At 39.5% G+C, this 27989-nt stretch overlaps 1 protein-coding gene across 2 annotated transcripts in view; it reads left to right on the top strand.

The window, feature by feature from the left end:
- The window catches only part of PRKG1 (protein kinase cGMP-dependent 1), an 847569-nt gene that overhangs the window by 346583 nt on the left and 472997 nt on the right, over positions 1-27989 (top strand). For both annotated transcript variants that reach the window (XM_032231578.1, XM_032231579.1), the window contains exon 3: positions 17427-17540. In XM_032231578.1, the coding sequence (XP_032087469.1) occupies positions 17427-17540 (114 nt within the window). The remainder of the gene's footprint in view (positions 1-17426; positions 17541-27989) is intronic.

Here is a 27989-nt window from a genome sequence, read left to right as displayed (position 1 = left end):
CGAGCAATGTTATATCTGGTGACAAACGAAAAGTTTTTCTTCTTCTTTTTTTTAATTGAAGCTTAAGGCTTTGGAACAATTTTTTGAGAAAAAGTGGAGTCCTTTTATGTTTTAATAGCAATAGCACTACCTCTGTCCCACAGTAAATCTTAATGCATTGCAATGCCTATTTTGAGTGCATATCTCTGTATCATCATTCATGGAGCTTTGCTTGTTTGCAGTTTTTGGAGAAAAAGTAGCAATTGTATCTATGAGTGAGTTGAATCACTGATATTTTTTGTGAAGTCGTTCTGATGGTTTTATTCATGACAGCACAGTGAAACAATATGAGAGATTTTAACTACATGTTTTATTTATTGGAAAACATAGAACTTTTTTCAGATAATATCCAGTTTTCCCCTCCATAAAAATATACTGGAGAGCTCATTTTCCTCAAAGAGACATTTTATTCTATATGCAGTATAGTCATATAAGCATAAATTATACGAATTTGAAACCCACGGAGGGACATGTCCAATTTTTTAAAGTATCCATTTAGGGCCATTGTTTTTCAGGATTTATTGTCTTCTTATCTGAAAAGTTATGCAAAAGAATAATAGAATTCATGTCTGCTGCAAGACAAAATATACTCATTGTTCTGCCAACATAACTGCCAGGAATGTGAGGAAGATGTCTATTGTCCTTGTCAAACAGATAATCGCAGCCTTTGGACATATCTCACTGTCTGCCATAATGAATGACTGCATTCCTGTTCAGTATGTTTCATACTAAACATATGTTTCATTGTTACAAAAGGGCATTAATTAAACTGTTTAGGGCAGGTGAATAAAATGTGCCGCATCGTTACTGTTAGATGGACTACCAGAAATGTTAAGAAATGAATAAAATGTGACACAGAGATAGTGGATACCTCTAAAATAACTTAGCATGTGGTTAAGCAAGTTAACACATGGTTAAGGAAAGTTATTGCTTCTAAAGTGTATTTATTTTCCTTCAATTAAATCTAGAGGTAATGAAGTGTATTCTCTAAACAGATGAAACAAGGTTTTCATTCAAGGACAGATCAAGCTGATAAGATAAATTGTAGACATCAACTTGTGTAGAATCCACAGGTTACTTCTTGGATAAACATTGCAATATTTATTCAGGTAATTTTTTTATGTCATAATGGCAACAGCTTTTAAAATTATAGACTGAGTTATGAATTCAATATTTAAAATAAACATTTAAACTGAACTGGTTGACTATAGATTTAATATTTAATGACGTTATGAATTCGATTAGGCAGTGTGATTACCGATTAAGTTTTCCATTAGGGAAAAAAAACCCAACTTCAAACACCACCTCTTAGGTGAAATGGAATAACAATAACAAGTTTATTTTGACATACGGTATATACACATATTTTCTTTTCATTTAGTATTCAACACCTGAAAGTGTGAGCGGTTTCTCCCTTTTGATATCGTTGAGCAACCACTTATCTAAAGTGATTATTTGTAGCAGAATGCCATATTAATATATATGAATTACTCCCCATAAAGTTGGAATTCTGTATTATTAGGATTCCAGCTCACATGGAAAAAATGAAAGCAGTAAGTTCTAGACCATAGTGGAGATTGAGACTTTTGTGATATCATCAACATGACTTGGAAAAGGACAAGGTTCCTTATCATTCCTCACATGCTGAGGTGTACATGAGAACATGCTGTCTAAATGGGGCTATTTTTGTTTGACTATCACAAGTGTCAACTTGCAAAGCATCGCTGGCCTGCTTTTGAGTTGCCATGGGCAAGGGAGATGGGAAAACAGCGAAGCAGGCTGGCAGCCGAAAACAAAATCACATTCCAGAAATATCTCTCTCAAGGCTGTTTCCCAGGGTTACCCAGAGTGACTGAAGGGGAGTGAGCTCTACAACCCACAAAATTGCTCCATTGTTGAATGTGACTGATGACACTCCCTGGGGGGAAACAGGGTCAGGTCTGGGCTGTAAATTAAGTGGGGTCATAGTTGGCTTCACTTGGAACATGCTGACATGAAACTCCTAATAAATAACTGGATTTCTTTTGAAGCTTGGCTCGAGGCTCATGATTTAATTAGGGCATCCGTCGGAACCCTGACAACAAGCTTATACTTTAAATCTTATATTACTCAAGAAAGGAACCCATCACACACTTTTGGGCCAACTGGGTCTACTTAGAAATGTGCCACATCTCCAAATACTTTGGCACAGAAAGCTACATAAAAATCAATATCAAAATGTGTTCTTCTTTGTAACAAGTTGCATTTAAACAAGGTATGGCAAAATAGTTGTGAAACAAGAAAATAGTTGGATAGAGTGCTATATACAAAATAGCAATAGCAATAGCAGTTAGACTTATCTACCGCTTCAAAGGGCTTTCAGCCCTCTCTAAGCGGTTTACAGAGTCAGCATATCACCCTCACAGTCTGGGTTCTCATTTCACCCACCTCAGAAGGATGGAAGGCTGAGTCAACCTTGAGCCGGTGAGATTAGAACCGCTGAACTGCAGATAACAGTCAGCTGTTAAGTGGCCTGCAGTACTGCACCCTAACCACTGCGCCACCTCGGCTAGGTTTAGGGTTGGGTTTACAGCGCACTTTCGTCGGCGCGTTGTTGTCGGCGCGCTTCTGCACTCATTTGTCGGCGTGATTTCAAACTCGTGTTTTTCTCTCCGCGGTTTTGTCGGCACGCTTTTGTCGAGCGCGCATTTGTCGGTGAACCCTAGAAGATGACCTGGCAATGAAAATGTTGCCTAGAAAATTCACCACGAGTCAAATCTGACTTGAAAGTGAGGGGGGGGACCAACTTTAAATATCCTGACAATGATTAATTGGACTCGGTGTTTATACATCTCATTCTGCCTATTCTCTTTCTGCACTCCATTTAAATGCTTGTAAGAATAAGGACTTGGAGTGTGTTCATCTCTTTAAATATGCAGTGAAAGTATGCCTGCGGATTTAAAAACCAACAAAAACACTCTGCATTTCTTTACAAACAGTAACAAAATACTAGCTAAATTATTGATCGCCCACTTTTCAGTTACTTCCAAAAGCAATGCTATACTGGTCAAAAGTCAGATGACCAGAGCAGAATTGCTATAAAGGCAATTTCAACCATTGAGAAGTTGTAGGCAGATTTTAATTGCCAACATCTTTATATGTCAGCTGAATTTTGCTTCATTATGTTCTCTTGTTTCAGACAAAAAAATAGGTTATTAGCATTAGCTGTCTTAGCTTAGAAGAATGCAAGAATAATACTGGACATCACTAGCTCTACATTACTTACTGAAAGAACAAATAGCAATAGAAGCACAAATGGCTAACAATGACCATTTCTATTAGAGAAAATAATGAGTGGGCAACTATTTCAAAATCTAGATTCTTAGTAAAAATTTGCTATTTTTTTTGCTGGAACTTATCCAGTGAGTTTGAAAGGATGTAAATCACTTTAATAAGGCTTGATATATTCCTGACTTAACCCAAAGAGCTATATATTGCTATACCTGAATCCTAGACAGCTAACTAGGCTGTATTCTTCATAGCTTTAAACTTTTAAACTTTAATAGAATTTGTATGCCGCCCACTCCCTACAGACTCTGGGCAGCTCACAATAAGTAAAAGCATTTAAAACATTTAAAAATACAGAATTAAAATCAATACAACATCCATTCCATCAAGTGGGGCTGGAAATTAATCAACAGCCCCAGGCCTGCCGGAAGAGCCAGGTTTTGGTCACTTTACGGAAGGCCGGGAGAGTGGTGAGGGTCCGGATCTCTGCAGGTAACTCGTTCCACAAGGCCAGTGCAGCTACAGAGAAGGCCCTCCCTCGGGGAGCTGCCAGCGGCATTGTCCGGTCGACGGCACCCGGAGGAGGCCCAGCCTGTGTGATCTTATTGGTCATTGGGAGGTAAATGGCAGGAGGCGGTCTCTCAGGTAACCAGGTCCAATACCATGTAGGGCTTTAAAAGTAACGCCTAGCACCTTGAAGCGGGTCCGGAGACCAATAGGAAGCCAGTGCAGCTCGCGGAGGATAGGTGTAACATGGGTGTACCTCGGTACACCCATTATCGCTCGCGCGGCTGCATTCTGGACCAGCTGTAGTCTTCGGAAGCATGGTGTAGCTGAAAGGAACCATTGAAATTATTATGTACTATACCATCTTCTTTCCTTCCCGGAATCCAGATTAGAATATCTATTAGAGATGGTTGGCCAATGTCTTCTTGAACACATAATGCAAAAGAAAACACATGACCTTTGTTGGTAATGGGACCATGGAGGAACTGTTCTTTTGATCGTCATTTCCCCCCCTTAATATTAATTTTAATTTCCCTCCCACTTGGAAGGTTGAGAATTCAGTCCTAGGCAATGACAGATGTTTCTCTATCAGGATGCAAAGAGAAAATACCTGCTGTGAACACCACAAAGGCATCAGGAAGGGCATCCAGCTAGTAAACACTCAGCCGCTCCAACTCCACCCCGAATAAAGGGATTACAGGCAGGGATGGGATCCTACCAATTTAACAACTGGTTCACTGAGTACGCACTTTGCGCTCACAATTTACAGAAAATTCACCTTCCACATTACTGCTGGTGAGAAAAACAGCTGGGCTTCATAAAAGGAAATATAAGTGAGTGTAGCGCAGGGGCAGGCGGGCGGACCCACTTCAAAGTTGGAGCGAACCGGTTCACTCCCAGCTGATATCTGGAACTACTGATTTGTCTGAACTGGTAGAATTCCATCCCTGATTACTGGGTGATTTTAAAAAAGGGGGGGGGGATCAACCAGAAATATGCCTTCTTGTAATTTAAGTCTATTATTCCATGCCTTACACTCTAATGCAATGTCCTTCAGATTATTTGGAAAATGCTATCAAATTCTCATGCATTGTCACAAAGCCAAGTATAATCTAGCTTGTTTCACCTTTTTCGTAAGTGAAGAATTTGTATTTTGCCTGCATTTATTTTCATTCTCTCAATTCAAACTCCAGATCTGATCTTTGGGGTTTCTTGCTTCTTCCGTTAGTTAATGGAGCAGCTGTACTGCTATTTCTGATTTGCAGAGCAGAAAGGCTGAAACAGAAACCTTGCTATATAGCAATAGCAATTAGACTTATATACCGCTTCATAGGGCTTTCAGCCCTCTCTAAGCGGTTTACAGAGTCAGCATATTGCCCCCAACAATCGGGGTCCTCATTTCACCCACCTCGGAAGGATGGAAGGCTGAGTCAGCCTTGAGCCGGTGAGATTAGAACCGCTGAACTGCAGATAACAGTCAGCTGAAGTGGCCTGCAGTACTGCACCCTAACCACTGCGCCACCTCGGCTCTATATATTGGGGGCAAACAGCTATATTAACTTCAGTAAGAATTTTAAAACAGATCCTTATATTTTGTGACGTCAGTTCCTTAAAAAACCCAACTGGCATGCTCAGTCCATGCTGGGCACCAGGTTGAAGGTGCCTGCTTGGAGCTTTCAACTTTGTTTGATTAAAGCAATGGGATTCTTTGTTTTTTTTCCTGCCCGTTTGTTCGGTTCCACCACAAATGCGCGCACAACAAAAGTGCGCCTGACTAAACCGCGGTGACTAAACTGTGGTGACAAAAGCGCGTGACGAATGAGCGACTAATTAGCCCTAAAGCGCTCTGACAAAAGCGCGCCGACAGAAGCCGCTGTAACGGAACCCTAAACCTAACCCTAAACCTAACCCTAAACCTAACCCTAAACCTAACTGTAAACCTTACCTTAAATTAAATCACGCTTCTGTCGGCACGCTGTTGTCGGCGCGCTGTTGTCGGCGCGCTTTTGACATTGCGGTTTTAGCGCCGCGGTGTCGGCGCGCTTATGACGTTCGCGCTTTTGTCACGGTTTGTTCAAATACAAAATGCCCATTTAATATGAATACATAGGGCTGAAGAAGCACACACATTCTCTTACCCTGCAAAACAATTTGAAGGCTGTTTTTGTATCAGGATACATTCCGCATATTGAGATCAACCAATTAAAAAATAAGTAACATATTTAGCTGCATGGCACTTTGGTTTCTCCAGTAAATTGGGCTATAAATGAAACGGTGTTATCATGACGGTGTCTCATTTTTTATGAGGCACATTTTCTCCTCCCAATAATTAAATGGTCATTTTCCCCCAATAGAGGAAAGAAAAACAAATTAGCTTGATTCCAAGAACGTCAATCTCCATGTAATTCTTGTAATAGCGAATAATAACCTAATGGTTTGTTTCTAACTTTCACCATTGCTCTTTATAGTTAATAGAGCTTTATGAAACTAAAAACCTCTCGAGGTAATTTTAATTTAGAGGAACCTAAATAGGTAGATTAGAATTCTGCTTGGATTTGGAAGCTGTGTCAATTTTTTCAGGGTACTTGTTTATTAATTTAATGCCTTTGGCATTAAAGCAGACCCAACACGAATTAAATATCATTTCCTATCTATGTATTCCTCCCTGGTTTATGAGTGATATCCCTCTCGCTTCTCATCCAGATTTAAAATCTGAACATATCCTGTCAGAGAAAGGATTGCTACAAATATTGCCTCCCATTTCAGATTAGCAGATGCAAGAAATCTACCCTTTTCAGCACCTTTAGAAGTTCATCGATTGTTTAGCTTTTAAGAAACTGGCTAACAAAGTCTGGTTATTTTAAGAGAAAGTTAGCTAAAGATATTCTGATAATATATGCTCAATATTTTTATAGCATCTCCTAGCTCTCAGCTGATTTCAAAAATCTAGGAAGGTTGCATCTGATTAATGTAGGAGACGTATGGAAAGGCATATGGTGAAATTAACATTGTGTCATTCCAATGCAATCTTAAGCAGTTTTGTCCTTATAATGTGACTTTGCACATGCATATGGAAAGTGGAGAGCTTAGATGGTGACAGCCTTTTCCATCACTTTAATGAAAATAATAGGATCCTTCAGATGCTTCTACTAATTAGCACTTATATAGAAGAGTAGCACCATTTAGATTGAGAACTCAAAAGTTCTCAAAAGATTGATAACCCCCAAAACTATAGGGATGTGTCCATTAAGTTACTGAGATCAGTTCAAATCATGTTCATTATTTTAATGCATCTAATGTACGCTGAATGGATTTATTTTTATTTCTATTATATGTTAGGGTCCTTGATATACATACATACATACATACATACATACATACATACGTACGTACGTACGTACGTACGTACGTACGTACATACATGCTGAAGACAATAGACTCATCACTTGTGTGCTTTCCACAAATCATGATTTTGGAGCTAAGCATGAATATTGGTTGCAAACAAATTATGCACGGCCTCTATCCAGCTAGTTGTAAATTAGAATAGAAGCACTCAATACTGCACTGCTACATTAGAAAACTCTGTTTTTCTGATAAATGATTATGTTTTATTTAGATCAGTTTAAGGTGTCATCAAATTCATTCATGCACTAAAATCTCTCTGAATTGCAAGCCAAGATACCTTGCTTCAATTGCTTTGCCTGAGTAGAAGTAATTATGTTGTACAGATCATGTAGATTCTTCTCAGCTACTCATGCTCCATTGGGTTTTTAAAACACGGAGTAAAATGAATAATAAAGTTATGTGCAATATTTGGGGTTAGAGCAGGCATATGAGCTTCAGATCTAATGTGAGCATTCTTACGATACCTGTCAGTTCAGGTCATCCTCAACTTACAACAATTTGTTTAGTCACTGAAAAATGTGACTTAAGACCATTTTTCACAATTAAGACCTTTGTAATATCCCCATGATCATGATCCAAATTCATATTCTTGTCAACTGGTTCATATTTATGACCATTGCTATGTCCAAAGGTCATGTGATCACCTTTTGTGACCTGACAAGCAAAGTCAATGGAGAAGACACATTCACTTAATTTTACATCGTAAAATGGGAGAAAACTCACTTCACAAATGTCTCACTTAACAATAGAAATTTTTGGAAAAATTATGGTTGTAAGGCGAGGACTACCTGTAGCTCCTTAGGGAGCTGAATCTTTTACAATAGCTATAGAAGAATATGTGCTCGAGGCATAATGCCCAGCTGTCACAAATAAAATAAACCAGAAAATGTTTCTTTTCAAATCTATGATTGTGGCCAGAATAATTTTATTAGTTTTTGTGCAAAAACTTCCTGGCTATGACTGCAATTGGTCTCCAAGCCAGAGTTGAGAGTCCAAGGAGACTCAACATCTGCACCACCTCTGTTTGAGATAATGCTGCCCTATCCAGAATTTGTTCTAAAACTGAATGTCATGACTTATTGGAGCGTCCTCTGTGTTTCTGGAATTTATCTCTTCGGACTATAGACTAGTATAAAATTTTATGTGCACATATCTACAAACCATCCCCGATCATTTCCATGTCATATTGACACACTGCTTTCTCATCTCTCCAACCTACCAGTTCCAGCAGTCTAAATTACTTGAGTCCAATAACAGTCAATACTTTGTAGAAGAGCCGAGGTGGCGCAGTGGTTAGAGTGCTGTACTGCAGGCCACATCAGCTGACTGTTATCTGCAGTTCGGCGGTTCAAATCTCACCGGCTCAAGGTTGACTCAGCCTTCCATCCTTCCGAGGACCCAGACTGTGGGGGCAATATGCTGACTCTGTAAACCGCTTAGAGAGGGCTGAAAGCCCTATGAAGTGGTATATAAGTCTAACTGCTATTGCTACTGCTATTGCTATTGTAATAGTGGTGAATATCTGTAGCTCGGGTATAGGTTCATTCTCCGAGCTTGTAGGTTGGTTTCTAAATGTCTCGTTACCATGCTAGGTAACATCTTCAGCAGAGTTTAGAGGATGTCTGTGTCTGTGTTCTTCTGCTTATAAAGGCTTTGTGTGTTCAGTAGATCTTGTGATGGGTCAGGTGTGAGTGCATCAAGTGAGGGTCTTGTAATGGGTCTTGTGATGGGGACATCAGGTCAAATGAGGTTACTGGGCAATAAAGTGCTGTGGGGGGGGTTGTGTGGGTTGGTTGAGGGTCAGTGCAATCGTTGGTTGATTTGAATGCTGAGGGGTTGGTAAGCTGGTTGAAGGTCAATGTATCTGTCGATGGAATTAACAAACTCATTAACAAGCTCACAGTCAGTTCTGTTTAGGGAAGGAGATCCCTGCCAGAAAGAATAAATTTGGTGCTGAGCAAGATTTGCAAAAATATAGCACATTGACTGCATTTAAAATCGTGGGAATTTCAAAGAACATAGATTATGATCAAAAGAAAATGGTATTATAATTCCGGTTAATATGTGACTACAGCATTTATTTGTGTTGTAAAAGGCTTTTTGAAATACTCATTGGCCAATAAAGTAAATTGGGGAGGGGACTTTTAAGCAAGATCACTCCATGTAAGCTTTGGATATTATATATTTAGATATGGTCCCAATTTAAAATGACAATGCAAGGAGAAATTGGTATTGGAGCCGTCGTGGCGCAGTGGTTAGAATGCAGTATTGAGATTAATTCTGCAGACTGACTGCAGTTTGGCAGTTCAATTCTGACTGGCTCAAGGTTGTCTCAGCTTTCCATCCTTCCCCTGTTGGTAAAATGAAGACCCGGATTGTTGGGTGCAATAGGCTGACTCTGTAAACCGCTTAAAGAGGATGTAAAGCACTGTGAAGTGATATATAAGTGCTATTTCTATTATTGCATAGTATACTCTAAAAACATTCCTGATAGATTTTCTAGTTCTGCTAGAAGAGCTGAGAGCAATGCCATGAATATATTTCTAGGCTCCCTTTATGAAATGTCTTTCACTCTTTATTTTTTAGCGTTTGTCCATGAGTGATACTTAAAAGGTAATCCAAACCTTAGTGAAGTTTTGAAACTTTTACATACCTGGCATATTGATAAGCAGTGAATTCAGTTATGAAAACTTTAATGATGCCCAAACTCTTTAAGGTATAAAACTTTGAAAGGACAATAATTCCTGAATTTGGGGCCCAGAGCTATAGTCTTGAAGGTACACAAAGCTGAGATACACTCTTGTGAAGTCTAGAGGGGCAAAAAGGATAAAAAATATATAAAGGCAACAGGGAAGCTGTGCCTCTCAAAATATGTAAGTGGCTGCCTGGAGGCACAAGGCAAAAGACTAGCAGCATTTGGGAATATGAATGAGAGAGACACAGAGAGAGGTTGAGAAATAATCCTGTTGAAAATTCTAGGGAAAAACTTAAGTCAGAAAATGAAAAGGAAAATTAAAAAAAAAAGTATTTGGGTGACCTCAAAGATGCTTAGACCAGGTCAAAGGTTCCCAACTGGGGGTGCGAGACGATATTCTAGGAGGTGCGAAAACTTGGGTTTAGAAGTTTCAAAATTATAGTTTATATTTATAATTATATGCATATAATTATTTACTTCTGTAAGGTGTGCGAGAATATATCAGAAGCATACTGGGGATATGGGGTACAGAAAAGGGAATTGGCGGAGGTGCGGCCTGAATCCCAGCAACAGGACGTGTTCTCCGGAGGGCTCTCTGAACCGTCAGATTCCTGCTGTACCGGGGAAGGGTTTATTTTTAACCCTACCATAGCTGTCCTGGGGGGACAGTGAAGCACAAGTAGGTGTGGTTGGGGAACCTGCAACTCCCCTAAAACGCCTGCGTTTGCCTTCGGACCCAAAGTAGGAAAGGTAGCCAATGCGAGCTACCACAGCTGGAAGGCCAGACAGAGCACAGGAATCAATGTGATGAACATCTGGGTGAGATAATAAGAGTGCTGGAAGGTGCAACTTTCCTGTAAATTAACTTTTTAACCTCCGGTTAAAGGTTTTTAAAGAGAGAGTGGCAGAAGAAAGGGGGTGCGCGGACGTTACAAAGCTCTCCCTCCCTCGGGCCAGCAGCGAACGGATGGAGCTGATAGATAGAAGAAAGGAAGTGACAGATCTTGAGAACTGCTTAAGGATGTTAGGAAGCAAATCAGAAGCTCTCGGTGTTTAACTTTCACTCTATACCTTTGATTTTCTTGCTAACTTTCGAGAATCGCTGTGATTTGCTTTCGAAGCCAGGAACTTAAAAGAAAATACGTTGAATTAATTGTCTGCATTGCTGACTAGTAGTAAATGGTCCCCATAAAAGCTGCCTAAGACGAGTTGGCCTTGAACCATTGTGGAAAACAACAAACTGATAAAAGTCTTCTAGAAGAAAGAAATAAGACCAGCTGTGTAAACATTGCTTTGCCTTCCCTGGCTACATTATAATGGGCTGCTGAGAATGTCTTTCTGTTAGTGTGCCTTTCCCCCTTTTTCCTATGGGGGGTGGAGGGAAAGAAATTTGGATAATCCAGACAACTCATACTAAAGATTCCTTTTTTTCTTGTTCATTTGGTTACTTTGAGTCATTTTTTACCTACTCATTTTTTTTATCTTTTTCCTGTTTTTTTTATTCTCCTTTTTTTACCTCTTGCAATGAGGTGTGGATTACCATTGTGGAAATAATTTTGTGGGTCCGTCCCCCCGCATTTTCACTCCTTTGGGGGGGGGGTGATTGGCAGAAGGCGGTCTCTCCAGTACCCAGGTCCAATACCATGTAGGGCTTTATAAGTGACGACTAGCGCCTTGAAGCGTATCCGGAGACCAATAGGCAGCCAGTGCAGCTCGCGGAGGATAGGTGTAACGTGGGTGTACCGAGGCGCACCCACAATCGCTCGCGCGCGCGGCTGCATTCTGGACAAGCTGAAGTCTCCGAACACTCTTCAAGGGATGCCCCATGTAGAAGGGAGGGAGGGAGAAAAGAAAGGGAAAACAAGGAGGTGTTACAAAAGGAGGAAGGGATGGTAAATAAAGCAACCCAAACTGTACATTATAACTTATTAAATGAACTAATAAATGTATACAAATGATAATTGTAAAGAAGAATAACAATTATGTGAATGTATACTTAAAGTGGTATGTAAGAGAATAAAAAAATAAAATAAAAATTCTTTGGAAAAAAGAAAAGAAAAGGTTGGGAATCCCCGGACTAGGTGTACTATTCTACCTTTTGTAAATTAAAAGCAAACTAAATGCAGATAAAAATGGGATTTGGACCCTCACCTCTCTCCAGGCCTTCCGAAAAGCCGTCAAAACCTGGCTTTGCCGGCAGGCCTGGGGGTGATGAGTTCCCTCCCCTCTCGACATGTATGGTTGTATGACTGTTGTCTACTTTTATTATTTGTATTTTGTCTTTTTATGTTCCCCTTTTTCCCCCTTGAATTGTTCCTGCGGGGAGTTCATTCCAGAGGGCCGGAGCTGCCACAGAGAAGGCCCTCCCCCGGGTAGTAGCCAGATGACATTGGCTGGTAGACGGAACCCGGAGGAGGCCGACCCTGTGTGATCTAATGGGTCTGTGGGAGGTAATTGGCAGAAGGCGATCTCTCAAGTACCCAGATCCAATACCATGAAGGGCTTTATAAGTTACGACTAGCACCTTGAAGCGTATCCGGAGACTGATCGGTAACCAGTGCAGCTCGCGGAGGATAGGTGTAACGTGGGTGTACCGAGGTGCACCCACAATCGCTCGCGCGGCTGCGTTCTGCATAGATAAGAAAGAAAAGGAAGAGAGGAAAAAAGTTGGATATAGCATTGAAATATATATGCCACAATAGCATTGTGAGATGCAATGCTACAATTTTGTTCAAACATATTATGGGAATGAACCAAGGTATTTATGAATATTTCACTTGGGCACATACCCAAGTAACCTCTTATGTAGGGTGACAGAGCCTCTCCTGTCTGCTTTGTGGTCTAACAGTCTCATCCATTATAGAAAAAAGGAAGCTTATTCCTTAAGGCAGCCATTTTGTGAGTTTGCCACAATATGCTACAGTGGAATTTTATGGGGGATGGAAGACATAAGCATTAAAGAAAAGGGAATTTTGATCTGTAGGAGGGCAACCGGATCCTAATAATCAAGGAAAAGAAAGGCTCACAAACTTAATTGTTTTTACTGTCTGAACACTGACGTGTAGAAATACACATTATCTGGGAAATTATCAGCTGATAAACTCTGAGTACAGATGGACAAAAATGGTTTCGGAAGAGTAAGTGTCTGTCCTAAAGAACAAAAATAAAATCTACCTTGAAAATCACTGGGAATAAAAAAGAGAACTCTGCTATGTTTGTTGCAAGAGAATAGTGCATCTTCACCAGTGGTGGGTTTCAAAAATTGTTTGAACCTACTCTGTGGGTGTGGCCTCCTTTGTGGGAGTGGCTTGCTGCCCACGTGACCGGATATGAAGATGCCGACGACACTTGCCAGAACCACCTTAAATTACCTCACACACAGCACTGGCATGCATAAGAATATGATGTAAACTTGCTTTTTGAAAGGCACCTTTGGTTTGCGTTAAAACAACTTCAACACACGCAACGTTCTGATTGCGCCACAAATGCAGTAGTCATCCTTACCTTTCACAGAGGCACTGAGTTTTATAAATAGGAGCATGATAGTGTAGAATAATCATATCCAAGGACCAGGGGTGGGTTTCAAAAAATTTTGGAACCTCTTCTGTAGGTATGGCCTGCTTTCCGGGTCCGCTGGTGGAACCTCTTCTAACCGGTTCAGTAGATTTGATGAACCGGTTCTACCGAATAGGTGCGAACTGGTAGGAACCCACCTCTGATCTTCACACAGCTATCAAAAATTCTGATAATGGCATTTCCAAATGGTTATTTAAAGATATAAAATCTATCAAAAACAGGCAGAACTATAATTAATTTCTCTGACTCTATAGCATTTCAACTACTAGCGATCAAAATATTTGACACATTAGACTTAGACTTAGATCATAGACAATAACTTTATTGTCACTTTAAATGTACACTAATTGGCATACATTAAAATGAAATTTCATTGCATCTCCAATATATACTACATAAACATGACAAAAATATAAATAAATAAATAAATAAATAAATAAATAAATAAATAGATAAGTAAATAAATAAATAAATAAATAAATACGCATATATCCATATACCCATATATATTATATGACTCAGAAACAACACAGTCTACTTCGGATGTATAAATGTACATGGTGAGAAAAACGAATCTTCTGAGTTTACCAGATGGATGGCATAGGAAACAAAACTATTACAGAATCAGGAAGTCCTGCTAGAAATATTTCGAAAACTCCTCCCAGAGGGGAGTAACAGTAACAGACCCTAAAGTGAATGTGTGGCGTCTCTAACAATGCTTATAGCGCTTATAAGCAGCATCCTGAATAAAGGAAGCAAGTTGCCACTTCCTATAATCTTCTCAGCTGTCCTTACCACTCTCTTTATGGACTTTCTATCTGAGGCACTGCTATCACCAAACCAAACAGTGATGCAGTTCGTTAAAGCCCTCTCAATCGTGCCTCAGGATAGAAGGAGAAAGATGTGCTCTCCTCATCTGACACAGGAAATAAAGACACTGATTTCCACGTTTCACTAAGGGTGACGTGTGGAGAGACCAGTTCAGATTGTTAGTTATCTGCACCACCAGATACTTACTACTGTTGACCATCTCTACAGCTGCATCTTGATACTGAGTGGAGTATGACTATGCCAGCTCTTTTTAAAATCTACAACAATCTCCTTTATTTTATTAACATTCAGGTTACTTTTATTGCTATCATTAGTTGATTTTAATCGCATGCACAGAGTTTAATTTATGAGTAACATTCATTTGCCTTTAATTACACGCAGGCACTACATCTAGTGTATTTGTGACACATATTGCATTTTATACATCTCGGCCGTTTCCATTTATCAACTGGAAAAGAAGTTTAGCTGTGTGGTAGATCATATTCTTTGTGTGAAGAAGTTGCCAGCATCACACCATGGCAGTTATTGTGGAAATCTTTTGGATTGTGGATAATTATTGCTCTTGGCAGTGACTATACAGTACTAAACTGCAGGGAGCTGTGGTTAGAGTTGATAGCAAGTTCTTTCAAATGTTCATAAGAAATAGAGGCAGCAGTAAAGAAGAAATCTACTATTGTAGACTACAATTTTTTTTTTTTTTGAGAAATCAATAACTCCAAAGGTTACAGTTTATAAGAGATTTCTCACCTTTTCATGATGCCTTTTGATCATATTCTGAAAGTCAGTTTTTTGTAGCTGTACCTACTGTTCAAGTGCACTATGGTTTTAGATGAATCCGTATATCAGCTTTAAACCATATTTCAACCAGAGTGCATACAATAAAGTCTGCTGAATTTCACTGTAGATTATTAGTGTACCACATCTCTTTTTCTGAAGCTTTAAGAAGGCGCATAAAAGATTCTCAACTTTGTAAACAAAATCCAGTCCCCTACCCCTCTAACTTCACTCTTGCTCCCACAGGAGCGATTGAATCTAATATTAAGAATAAACAAGAAACTGTAAAATATGTAGTTGGAAGTAATTGACCATCATTATAGTCAAGTCCAACTTTTAGGCTATATGCTCCTTTATTAAGCCCGTGGTAGCGCAATAGTTAGAATACAGTATTGCAGCCAAACTCTGCCCACAGTCAGGAGTTCAATCCTGACCAGTTGAAGGTTGACTCAGCCTTCCATTCTTCCAAGGTTGGTAAAATATGGACCCAGATTGTTGGGGGCTATATGCTGACTCTGTAAACTGCTTAGAGAGGGCTGTAAAACACTGAAGCTCTATGTAAGTCCAAGTGCTATAGCTAAATGCTATTAAGGATATATCTGTCCTTCCCAGAAAACATCTTTCAAACTGCATCATTCTCTATAAGGTGCTAGTTATCACCTACAAAGCCCTTCATGGTATTGGATCTGGGTACTTGAGAGACCGCCTACTGCCAATTACTTCCACTAGGCCAATAAGATCCCATAGATTAGGCCTCTTCCGAATTCCATCAGCCGGTCAATGTCGTCTGGCAACTACCCGGAGGAGAGCCTTCTCGGTGGCTGCTCCGACCCTATGGAACGAACTCCCCGTGGAGATTCGCACCCTCACCACCCTCCAGACCTTCCGCGTAGCCCTTAAAACCTGGCTGTCCCGACAGGCCTGGGGCTAAAGATTTCAACCCCAGCCGAATAGTATGATTGTTGTGCTTTTTAACGATGTATTGTCTTTATGTGTATAGCATGTTTTGTGCTTCCCTCCCCCTGAATTGTGAGCCGCCCTGAGTCCCCTCAGGGAAAAGGGCGGCATACAAATAAAGTTAAAATCAAATAAAAAAAAAATCTATAAGAAAAAGTGGAAGGGCAGAGGAAGAGGAGGAGGTAATTAAAAGACTGATTAAATAAATAATTAAAGTGAATATATGACTGTAGCTTCACTCTCATATATACATATGTAGACAAATAATGTATAGTCAATGAAAATTATCTTATCGCTTTTTGGATTTCTTGGTGATGTTCACAACGTCAAGTGTTCAAGATTGTATGCTTTCTTGGAATCTGTTGCAAGATTCTCTTCCAGTGTGGCATAATTAGATATTTTCCACCAAAAATGGTACAGTGATTTCCTTTAATAAATTAAAAAAAAGAACAAAGAATGAAGAAACCGTATTTATAACAAATAGGCAGATCTAAATAAAAAAAATATACATTAGTATAAATCTTTACCTTTAATCTTCATCATTAGCAGTGTACACAATATATGGATCTCATATTTTTTGAAAATGAATTGTTCATGTCATCTTATCATTTTAATTCAAAACAGTATATAGAAAGCAGTCCTTTCTAGCCATGCCTGCATGTAAGATCTTGAATAACTAATTATCATTTCAAATATATATATATTTGCGTTAAGAAAGCAAACATATTGTGGAATGCAAATATACCCTAAAATGTAAGTTGTTTAAAGGAAGTGAAAACGTTTTATTTTTATAATATCTTTTTTCATATTTTTTTGAAAATGAGTAAAAAATTCCTTTCAAAATTTTATATTATAGTTCCTATCCAATCTCACAACATGTAATATGTTTTACTACTGCTTAATGCAACTGTTTGCAGCCAAAAGGTGTCCAGTCTATGATTATGCCATTTCAAGTGTCATACTGTGTTTCCCCGAAAATAAGACAGGGTCTTATTTTCTTTTGAGCCCCGAAATAAGCACTTGGCCTTATTTTTGGGGAGGACTTATTATTTTTGAGGTGCAGGAGGCGGCAATCATGGTCACCTCATGGCTGCTGCTGTGTTGCAATATTTTTGAGGAAGGCTTATTTAAGGGGGAGGGCTTATTTTAGCGCATGTGCTCAAAAGCCTGATTGGGCTTATTATCCAGGGAGGTCTTATTTTCAGGGAAACAGGGTAATATGGATGGTACACCTCTTAAATACAGTAGTGCTTCAGCACTGAAATGCTTAACTTCTATGACGTCTCTTTACTTGTATTTAGAGAATACGATAAAGAAAAAACCTATGGAAAATCTGATAATCTTGTGACATTCATCTCTGTTCTTTTGTTGACAGATGGAAAGGTTGAGGTTACAAAAGAAGGAGTAAAGCTGTGCACTATGGGGCCTGGGAAGGTGTTTGGAGAACTGGCTATCCTATACAACTGCACTCGGACTGCTACCGTCAAAAGTAAGATTATTTGAAATGCTAAATCCTGAAGAATTGATGACAAATCCAAGTCTTCCAGTTATTTATCGGTGTTCCTATTTTAAAAAGAAACAAGAGGTCCACTTTTATACAGATGTTGGGTTTTCCCCCCTTCAATTTTGTAAACAGCATATGAGGATTGTGCTGTGTAAATTAATGCTTTATAGGTCAGACTTATTTATTTATTTGTTCATTAATTCAATGGCTGCCAGATGATTCTGAATAGATAACATAGGTTTAAAACACCAAATACAAAGGAAAATGATAACATCATAAATCATAGCAAAATAAAATATTGGAAATCACAATTACTATTTGTTTAGGGACAACTGGCTAGCACTTGAGTGGAGAACAGTTTTTAGGGCCCTTTTAAAGGCCAGCAGGTTTGAGGCCAATCACATTTCAAACAATATTTAATGGAATGTAATTTAGACTAGCTGTATTGTGTTCAAGTTCACCCAATAAATTTTCCATGCTTCTGTTGTCTCAAAAACTTCCACTGCCAATATTGTTGTTTTCTATCCAACATAGGACCAATAATAAAATAAAACAGGTGTACAGTAGTAGATGAAATCAAGGAACTGGTAGAAAACAGAAGCTTGTGCAGTTGGAATTGTTGATTAGTTTATCGTTTCTTGTATCACCTTCACTTTAATAACTCATTCTCTTTCTTGTACTTAGGGCAAACAATCTTTCTAACAACTGTTCACATTTATTGTTTGTCATTGTTCCATAAGTAGCATTTCTTACACCAAGTACCTTCCTGCTTGGTTTTCTTTAGGTTGTTGTCCTGTGCATCATTTTAAAACCATACTATTCTTTCCTCATTAAAGTGGTGAGGTCAGAAATAGTACAGGTAGTCCTTAACTTACAACAATTCATTTAGTGACTTGTGACTCAGCAGAAGTTTGCTGTGAGTTGAGTCGGGATGTAGGATTAACAATGCAGCTGGGGCTCGTTAGTGTCGTCTTCTGGAGATAAAAGGATGGATGGTGCCACACCCTGGTGGCAGAAGTCAATCTGTTCTGTCCCCCCTTCTTCGCTCGTTAACAGACGACAGGCAGACAGACTTAAAAGGGAATAACTTTATCAGTCCTCGGCTCAGACTGGCTGCGAGCCCAAAATAAACATAAAGAAAGTCTCTGGCAAGAAGATAACAGAATGCAAAAACAAAGATCTCTTACAAAGCAAATCACTTATCCAAGTGTCTCTCACAAACAAACCATGAACGATGAACGTTGACTTCTGCAACCAGGGCGTGGCACCATCAGTCCTTTTATCTCCAGAAGATGACACTAACGAGCCCCAGCTGCATTGTTAATCCTGCATCCCGACTCAACTCACAGCAAACTTCTGCTGAGTCACAAGTGACTGTTCAAAGTTACAACAGCACTGGAAAAAAAACATACTACCATTTTTCAAACTTATGATCATGGTAGCGCCCCCTTGGTCACATGATCAAAATTCAAATGCTTGGCAACTGGTTCATATTTATGATGGTTGCAATGTCCCATCTTTGCAAGCTTTTGACAAGGAAAGTCAATGGGGGAAGCCAGATTCATTTAACAACCATGTTACTAATTTAACAACTGCAGTGATTCACTTAACAACTGTGACAAGGCAGTTTCTAAAATGGGGCAAAACTCACTTAACCAATGTTTCACTTAGTAACACAAATTTTAGGCTCAATTGTGGTCGTAAGTTGAGAACTACCTGTATTTTTCTTGAAATAACAAATTCTGGAATGAAAATAGACCAAGAGCCGAGGTGGCGCAGTGGGTAGAGTGCAGTACTGCAGGCCACTTCAGCTGACTGCTAGTTCAGCAATTCAGCGGTTCAAATCTCACCGGCTCAAGGTTGACTCAGCCTTCCATCCTTCCGAGGTGGGTAAAATGAGGACCTAGATTGTGGGGGCGATATGCTGAGTCTGTAAACCGCGTAGAGAGGGGCTGAAAGCCCTAGGAAGCGGTATACAAGTCTAACTGCTATTGCTATTGCTATTTATTTTGTTAACTTCCCCGCTGCCTGCCTCATGGGGATTTTAAACCCTTGACCATTATCTGTCTTCTACAATAAGCAGTTCCTTTGTGCGTAATATGGTTTGGAATGTTAACAAGTGACTTCAGCGTAATTTCTCTTGCTCATTAATGCATAAATAAGTGTATGGTAGTCATGATTATAATTAGTTTTATTTCCTTTCCAAAGTGCTTTGACAGGGAAGGTCACTTAGTTAGCACTTGGAGGCTTTTCAGCAAGATCCAGATGAAGAGACTCGGTTTCTTTGAAGTACCAAGTGCTATTTAAGAAGCATTATTGACTAATAAATTTCAATTATTACTGTTACTTCTGAAGCTCTGATTGGAACATCTGCTTGTACTTCTGTCTGCATGATAATTCAATTTACTTGCTGGCACTCTGGAAAGACAGATGTTGGGAAGACTGGTAATGGTATAAAAATAAGGATAATGTGAAGTGTTCGCTTTGTAAAAGAAAACTTGAATATACAGTACTTGAAAAGAGCATTACTTCCGATGGAGCCCTTTCCCCCCTTAATGCTTAATTAAGCCTTAGCTAGTTAAACTCTTGTTTTAATCTTACAGAATTTGTGAAGAACTAATTCTTTTTCAGTTGGAGGTTGTAGCTTTGGGGCCTGCAGTTCAGAAATCATGAAAACATATCATAATCCTAAAGTGTAAGTGCAAGTAAGAAAAAGCCTTTAAACAAGAAAACTCTATTCAAAGTGGCACCAACAAAAACTCAGAAATTATCATCTCAGGAGTTCAAACTAAATGAGTTTCAAAAGCCCCTTTAAGCCCCAAAATTGATGGAGTTAAATTTATATGTCTGAGTAGATATTTCTTGAAAATTCTATATTAGCGACTGATCCATCTTGAAAATGGCCCATATTCATTGTCTCCATGACTGATCTTAAGATCCAAGAAAGTGCATTTAAAGTGCATATATACTTGTAATCCTTCAAATAAACTGCCTCTAAATAATTCACCATGATAAGATAGATTTATTCTATTACGGGCCAGCAAACTTTATAAAATTCTGTGTGATTTACAAGATTCAAAGCAATAAAACTATGAGAACAAGCCTCTTATGCATCTGGAGACAGAAGATACTTAACTGAATAAAATTCTACAAGATCAGGAATCAGCCAAGTTTACAATGCCTTTTGAACATCATTGGGGTGTAAGACATATGGGTCTCCCAGGGGATGCTATTTCAGTACTCCCTCCTGTCAATTTTCAGAAGAAAAGGAAGTTTCATTTCTTTGAAGAGACAGTCCTTTAGCATCTAGGAAAAGAGAAGTAATCTGGGTCTTGTTCATTGTTTAATCAATACACCTTTTAAAAACTGGTATTTTACTTCTGTTTTTGTTTTCAACATTCCATTTATTTACAACAAATCAAGCAAGAAATTTCTAAAGTAGCTTCTACTAAATTAAAATGGTCAAATTGAAGCAGTTTATATAAGCTTTCCTCCCCCTTATCCATCCATCTATCTATCTATCTATCTATCTATCTATCTATCTATCTATCCATCCATCCATCCATCCATCCATCCATCCATCCATCCATCCATCCATCTATCTATGTTGTATTTGTGCTGATAAATAAATAAAGGGAGACTAGTATAGATCTATTTCAAGCTATTTAGCTCTCATCAGCTAGCCATACCCTTACTGGGATTCGAACCTGTGCTGTATTGCATCTTAGGCAGATGTGTTAACCACTAAGCCACAGAGTTCGACTCCTTATCAGCTAAGCCAGGGAGAAAGGTATCTATTTAGAGTTACAACCCCCGGTATGCCCAAATCTGGGAGGAAGTTCAATACTTCCATTCTCTGTCCATCGGCTCGTCACAAGAGACCATCCAGACAGAAACCCAATATTTTTACTGTTGCCTTTTACAAATGTGTTGTATTTGTGCTGATAAATAAATAAAGGGAGACTAGTATAGATCTGGAATGGAAGTAATGAACTTCCTCCCATATTTGGGCATACCGGGGGTTGTAACTCTAAATAGATATCTATATATCCGAGCCGAGGTGGCGCAGTGGTTAAATGCAGCACTGCAGGCTACTGCTAGATCAGCAGTTCAGCGGTTCAAATCTCACCGGCTCAGGGTTGACTCAGCCTTCCATCCTTCCGAGGTGGGTAAAATGAGGACCCGGATTGTTGGGGGCAATATGCTGACTCTCTGTAAACCGCTTAGAGAGGGCTGAAAGCCCTATGAAGCGGTATATAAGTCTACTGCTATTATTATATCTATTTATTTTGTTTAACATGTACGAGATAACAGGTATAAGTATAAACATGGACATGAACACAGGAAATGGGTACGAATAAATGGGGACAATACGACATGGATGGTAGGCACTCTGGTGTGCTTATGCACGCCCCCTTACAGAACTCTTAGGAAAGGGGTGAGATCCACGCTAGACAGTTTAAGGTTGAAGTTATGGGAATTTGAAGATGTAACAAAAGAGTCAGGTAGTGCATTCCAGGCATTGGCCACTCTGTTGCTGAAGTCGTATTTTCTGCAATCAAGTTTGGAGCGGTTTATCTTGAGTTTGCATCCATTGTTTGCCGGTGTATTATTGCGCTTGAAGCTGAAGTAGTAATTGACAGGTAGGATAAAAACAGAAAGAAAGGAGTATATCCATTCTGAATGTATGAATTTAAAATTTATTCCAGTCTCTTGCCACTATCTCTTGCCACTGTCATAGTAGTTTACAAATTTAAAGCATTGTATTAAGTTCCGAGATTTATTCAAAACTGAATTGGGATCTTGGTTATGATAGGATGTATCAAACTGCCAAACTGCCAACCTTTCTGATGGGCAAGCTCAGCACCTTAGCCACTGAACCACCGTGTCCCTTGAATGCTATTTTATAAGGAGTTATATACACGTAGTCCTCAACTTACAACCATTCATTTAATGACTGTTCAAAGTTACAACAGCACTGAAAAAAAAGTGACTTATGGCTGTTTTTCACACAATGACCATTGCAGCATCTCTATGGCCATGTGATCAAAATTTGGATGCTTGGCAACTGGAAGACAATTGCACTGTCCTGGGTCATGTGATCACCATTTGTAACCATCACAGTTGGCTTCAACAAACAATATCAATGGAGGAAGCCAGATTCACTTAATGACCACCTGATTAACTTAACAATTGCAATGAGTTGCTTAACCACTGTGGTAAAAATAGGTCATGGAATGGAGCAAAACTCAGTTAACAACTGGCTTGCTTAGCAATGGAAATTTTGGGCCCATTGTGGTCATAAGTCAAGGACTGCCGAGGTGGCGCAGTGGTTAAATGCAGCACTGCAGGCTACTTCAGCTGACTGCAGTTCTGCAGTTCGGCTGTTCAAATCTCACCGGCTCAGGGTTGACTCAGCCTTCCATCCTTCCGAGGTGGGTAAAATGAGGACCCGGATTGTTGTTGGGGGCAATATGCTGACTCTGTAAACCGCTTAGAGAGAGCTGAAAGCCCTATGAAGCGGTATATAAGTCTAACTGCTATTGCTATTGCTACTGCCTGTACTAACTGAAATAGTATAAGATATTTCTCTTTTATTTGTGCTAAGGATGATGACCCTAGTTTACATATCTACATTTTATCCTACTTTTAATTCTTAATTTCTTTTTGGAAAAAATTTTCCAAAGCCATTTTCAGAAAAATAAGAGGTCCATGTGTTTGTTCTCTGATATTATATAATTTGGAGATATGTCAAAATATTAGTTGGCTGTAAAAGATTGCAATGCTAGTTCTTCAAAGTTTGTCAAGGGTCTCCTGATAGGAGCCCTGTCAAGCCTGCAGTTATATTCCTTTTAGGATCTTTGGCCTGCCACACACACTTTCTCTTTCTTTACTATGCTGTTCATTAGTGGGGAATTGGGAGTGGGGAATAATAAGGAGTAGAATGTGTTTGTTTTTCAAAATGAAAAATTCCTTTCTAGAAATCAAGGTAATTCTGTGTCTCTGACTGGAACTAGATGGGTGGAACTGCCAACGTGGCAGAGGAAGATTGGACCATGTGATGAGCTTGTGTTCATGACAAGATCATGAACTTTCAACTGGGTGGAAACCCAGGAAGCTTTCAGATTTGGGTTCCCACAGATTGTACCAACATGTCTCTCTTATTAAATTGGAACTTTGACGGAAGCTATGCCTTGAACTCTGATTTAATTCTGGACGAGATTTGGAACGTTGACAAGCCGTTTATTTCTAAATTAGGAAGATGGGATCTCAAACTGTAATTGAAATAGCTAAGCACATTTTGAACACGTTAAAACTCATTAATTCTGAACTCTAAATTAATTGTGGAATGATAGAAATCTTACAGTCTGTATAATTTCCGATAAACCTTTGGTTTATAAAATGTAGTAACAGATCTATTGTAGGGAATAAGGTGGTAAAAAGAGAAAAAGAGAACAAAAAAAGGAGATAATCTAAATTGAAATTAGCACTCCAAAAAGGATTGTTATAGGTTCTAAATATTTAAATAGTGTCCAGTAAGAACGAGGAGTTTTGAGTATTTAAGAGTACTCTTCTGAGTTTTCTCAGTCTTGCTAGTAGACCAGACAGAAATATGTGAATACACATATTAAGAAATATGTTCAGTTTTGTTCATTAAGACATTTCCGATAAGCTGTTATATCTAGTAGCTTTGCCTAAAATTTTGGTGGGTTCCCAAAACCCCAGAGGACTCACACCAGCCTCATTGGCCTTTAGGCAACCCCTTCCCCCCATTTCTCTCATTTTTGACTATATCTGCCATGACTCCATTCTTTCTGTGGACTGAGCTACCTCTAATCTGATACTTATCTGTTCTGACCCCCCTCCTCCGCTCGTTCAAAGACGACAGGCAGACACACTTAAAAGGAAATAACTTTATCAGTCCTGGCTCACGCTGGCTCCGAGCCCACAATTAAACATAAATAAAGTCTTGGGCAAGAAGATAACAGAATGCAAAAACAAAGATCTCTTACGGCCAAACCAGGTGTACAGAAAGAAATCAAATCACTTCTCCAAGTGTCTCTTTGAATCAGGGTTACAGAAAGCAAATCACTTATCCAAGTGCCTCTCACAAACAAACCACAACCGATGAATGATGAACCACGAATGAACGAGTGAACGTTGACTTCTGCAACCAGGGCGTGGCACCATCAGTCCTTTTATCTCCAGAAGACCACACTAACGAGCCCCAGCTGCATTGTTATTCCTGCATCCCGACTCAACTCACAGCAAACTTCTGCTGAGTCACAACAGTTATCTAGTCAGTAGCTCTTCTTTTTGTCTCCTAAGATCATACCTACATCACCATCACATATGCCTCCATCTCAGTACTGCCAAAGTTTCCTGAGATGTAGGTCAACCCTATCTCAGTATCAGGGGTTTTCGGCAACGGGTTCTCTGCCTGGTTGCTTGGTGGGCGTGGCCATGGTGGGGGTAGCTTAGTCGGTCTCCTGCAACAAGGCGAGGGGGAAGGCTTTTTCACCTTCCCTAGGCTCTGGAGGTTTCCCTCAAGGCTCTGTGTGGCCAAAACTGCTTCCCCTAGGCTCTAGAGACCTTCCGGAGGCTGGAAAAGGGCCCATTTCTGGCCTTCTGGAAATTCTGGGAAGCCTGTTTTCCCCCCTTCCTGAGCTTCCACACCGGGCCTGCACTTACCTCTCATCCAAAATGGGCTGTGTGGAGACTCATGGGAGGGGAGAGTTGGGGTGGTACAGGTAGGGTGGGGCCAGCCAGGAGTGGGATTTGGAGGTTATCCGAACTGGCCATATTGTTAGTTACGGGTTCTCCTAAACCCAGGCGAACCCATAGCAGCCCACCCCTGCTCAGTATTATAATAAGATCTGAATCACCAAGGTGCAGATAATCTGCTTCTTCCAAGGTCTTTGGGCACTGCAAACTTTTCTACATCTCTCTCTAAAAAGGGAAGATTGTGAACCCAATGGAAATTGCCCCGTTCTTTTGAATCCAGCCAAAGATAAATATGATAAATATGTAAGTACTGGGATGATCAAAGGAGAAGTCTGCAAAAAAAGTGGAAAGGAGTATACTTTTTCATGTCAGTCTTGGAAAAAAAAAACAATACAGAATTGGAACAAAACATGAAGTCTGAAAAACGAAAAGCTGTGTGAAACTAAACTTGAGAGATACAATTTTGCTTGGGTTGGATTGCATGACCTTGGCATGTCTTTATCTCAACTCTTAAGTCAGTTGACAACAATTGGTAGTATAGCTTCATGGTTTGGTCAACATTGCCCAAACATGATTGTAATGACATTTACAATCTCAGTTTTGCCCCAGAGGTATTCATTGACTGAACTTTGATTTTTAAAGGTCACTGCACACATAAGAAATGTTTTTACTTTTGGCATTCTGTACTTTGGAAAAAAAGCACACTGATGTTTCAAATCATGTCTTCTGTGCTGACACATCTGCAGAGCATGGATGCTTGTTTGTTATTGTTAGCTTTGCATGCTTTCCCTTTCTGTCTTTCTTTGGTGGATCAGATAACGGCATATGCCAATTTTGTTCCTTTGCCCTGTTTTCTACCTTACCCAAATAAACAGAATGCCAAAAAAGCATGCTTATTCGTAATATAAAGAGCGGTTCCACCACAAAACTGTGTTCGACTAAAGCGCGCTCGATGAAACCGCATAGCTGACATCATCACAGCGCGACAACAGCACGGAGAAAAAAGCACGCTGTAAACGCTAAAGCTAAAATTAACCCCTAAACCTAAACCTAACCCCCCTAAACCTAATCCTAAATCTAACCCTATCCCTAACCCTAACCCTAAACCTAACCCTAAACCTAACCCTTAACCTAACGCTAAACCTAATCCTAACCCTTAACCTAACCCTAACCCTTAACCTAACACTAACCCTAACCCTTAACCTAACCCTAAACCTAACCCTAAACCTAACCCTTACCTTGAATCGGCTTGCTTTCAAAGCGCTATTTAAAGCGCCCTTTTTTCTCCACACTCGCTGTTGTCGCTCTGCTGATGACATCAGCGACGCGGTTTAATCGGGCACGCTTTAGTCGAGCACGGTTTTGTCGTGCCACGATAAAGAGCATCATTGTGAATTTCAGCAATTAGTTTCTCTCTTTTTTGCCTTTTTTTTAACACTTGCTCTCCGTTTATTATTATTTAATTACCAGTCACTAATTCGAATGAAGTAGATGATGCATAAAAAATATCATTTGGATAAATATTAGTTTCTCGTTAACAGCAAAGAGATATCCTACTAGGAGGAGTCCCCAGTGTCACCATAACTATTAGTCATGTCAAATACAGCTAGACTTATACACAAAGATTAGGATGGATGTATTAAGCTATTTATTTCTGAATATCAATTTCATGCCTCTGCTTTAATCAGTGGGAAATACAAAATTTATTTTACTTTGTTTTTAATTATGTATTTCTAGGCATACTGAAATTGCTGTGCCACTTAAACCACTTAAAGGTAGTGAGTCAAGTCCGCTTATTGAAGTTACTCGTTTCCATTCCTTTTTGTTTTTAATTTCTTATTTCCCAACAGATAACTCAATTTGCGAGCAGTGTTTATGTCAAGGCAACTTATTAAGGTGTTCGAGAGGCGACTGTCTCTGTAAGATGTTCATAAAATAGTTGCTCCTATGGAAACCTCTTCTGAGATCTGAAAATCTTCAGCGTATGTTTTTCTGTAAACCTCTTCCCTATTCATCCATTTTGATTTTTCATTATACTCATTATTTTCATTACACCTTTTATCACCTTTCTCTTTGAATTTAGGCATATTTTACAAATCTTTTGTGCTTATTTTTCAGCACACAGAGAACAGTTGTGCCCCTGCGCAGTGCATGCTTTTTCTACAATGCCATTCTTCCTTTCCATCACTTTGCTTTCATCCAAAAGCCATATATTATGGAACTTACTTTTCCTACCTCAGCTGTCCGGCTCTCAACATCTTGTGTATATTATTTTTGGAGAAGTTGACTTTCTCCAACTTGCTGGCTTCCTTTTTTTTTTGCTTTTATTGTTCAGCTGTTCTACTGGTTTCTAATTTAATAGGGGACAACATGAATTTATTTTGGATCAAAGTATTGGGAGAATCAACAAGTGGAAAGGAGAGTAATTCCAAGTAATACTCTCAACTAAAGGAGACTCCAAGCCTAGTAATTCCTCAAAGATCCATTTTATTAGAGATGCCATATTGGCACATCTGGGAAAATCCGAATCTGAAAGTTCCCAGGTTTTCCCCACCCAAAATGAAGTCAAAGAGCCATCCCCTGTGCCCATATGTCCGTCACATGATCCAATCAATCCACCGTCCCAACTGGAGACAACCCCCAGTCACTCCCATCGAGGTGCAGGCTGAATGTCCTTGACTCTCAGAGAAAAGAATGTTGTTATGGCTA

Source organism: Thamnophis elegans, chromosome 15, assembly GCF_009769535.1.
Source record: "Thamnophis elegans isolate rThaEle1 chromosome 15, rThaEle1.pri, whole genome shotgun sequence".
Taxonomy (NCBI): Eukaryota; Metazoa; Chordata; class Lepidosauria; order Squamata; family Colubridae; genus Thamnophis; species Thamnophis elegans.
Note: the sequence above shows the minus strand (reverse complement) of the source record. Positions and strands in the feature narration are given on the sequence as shown.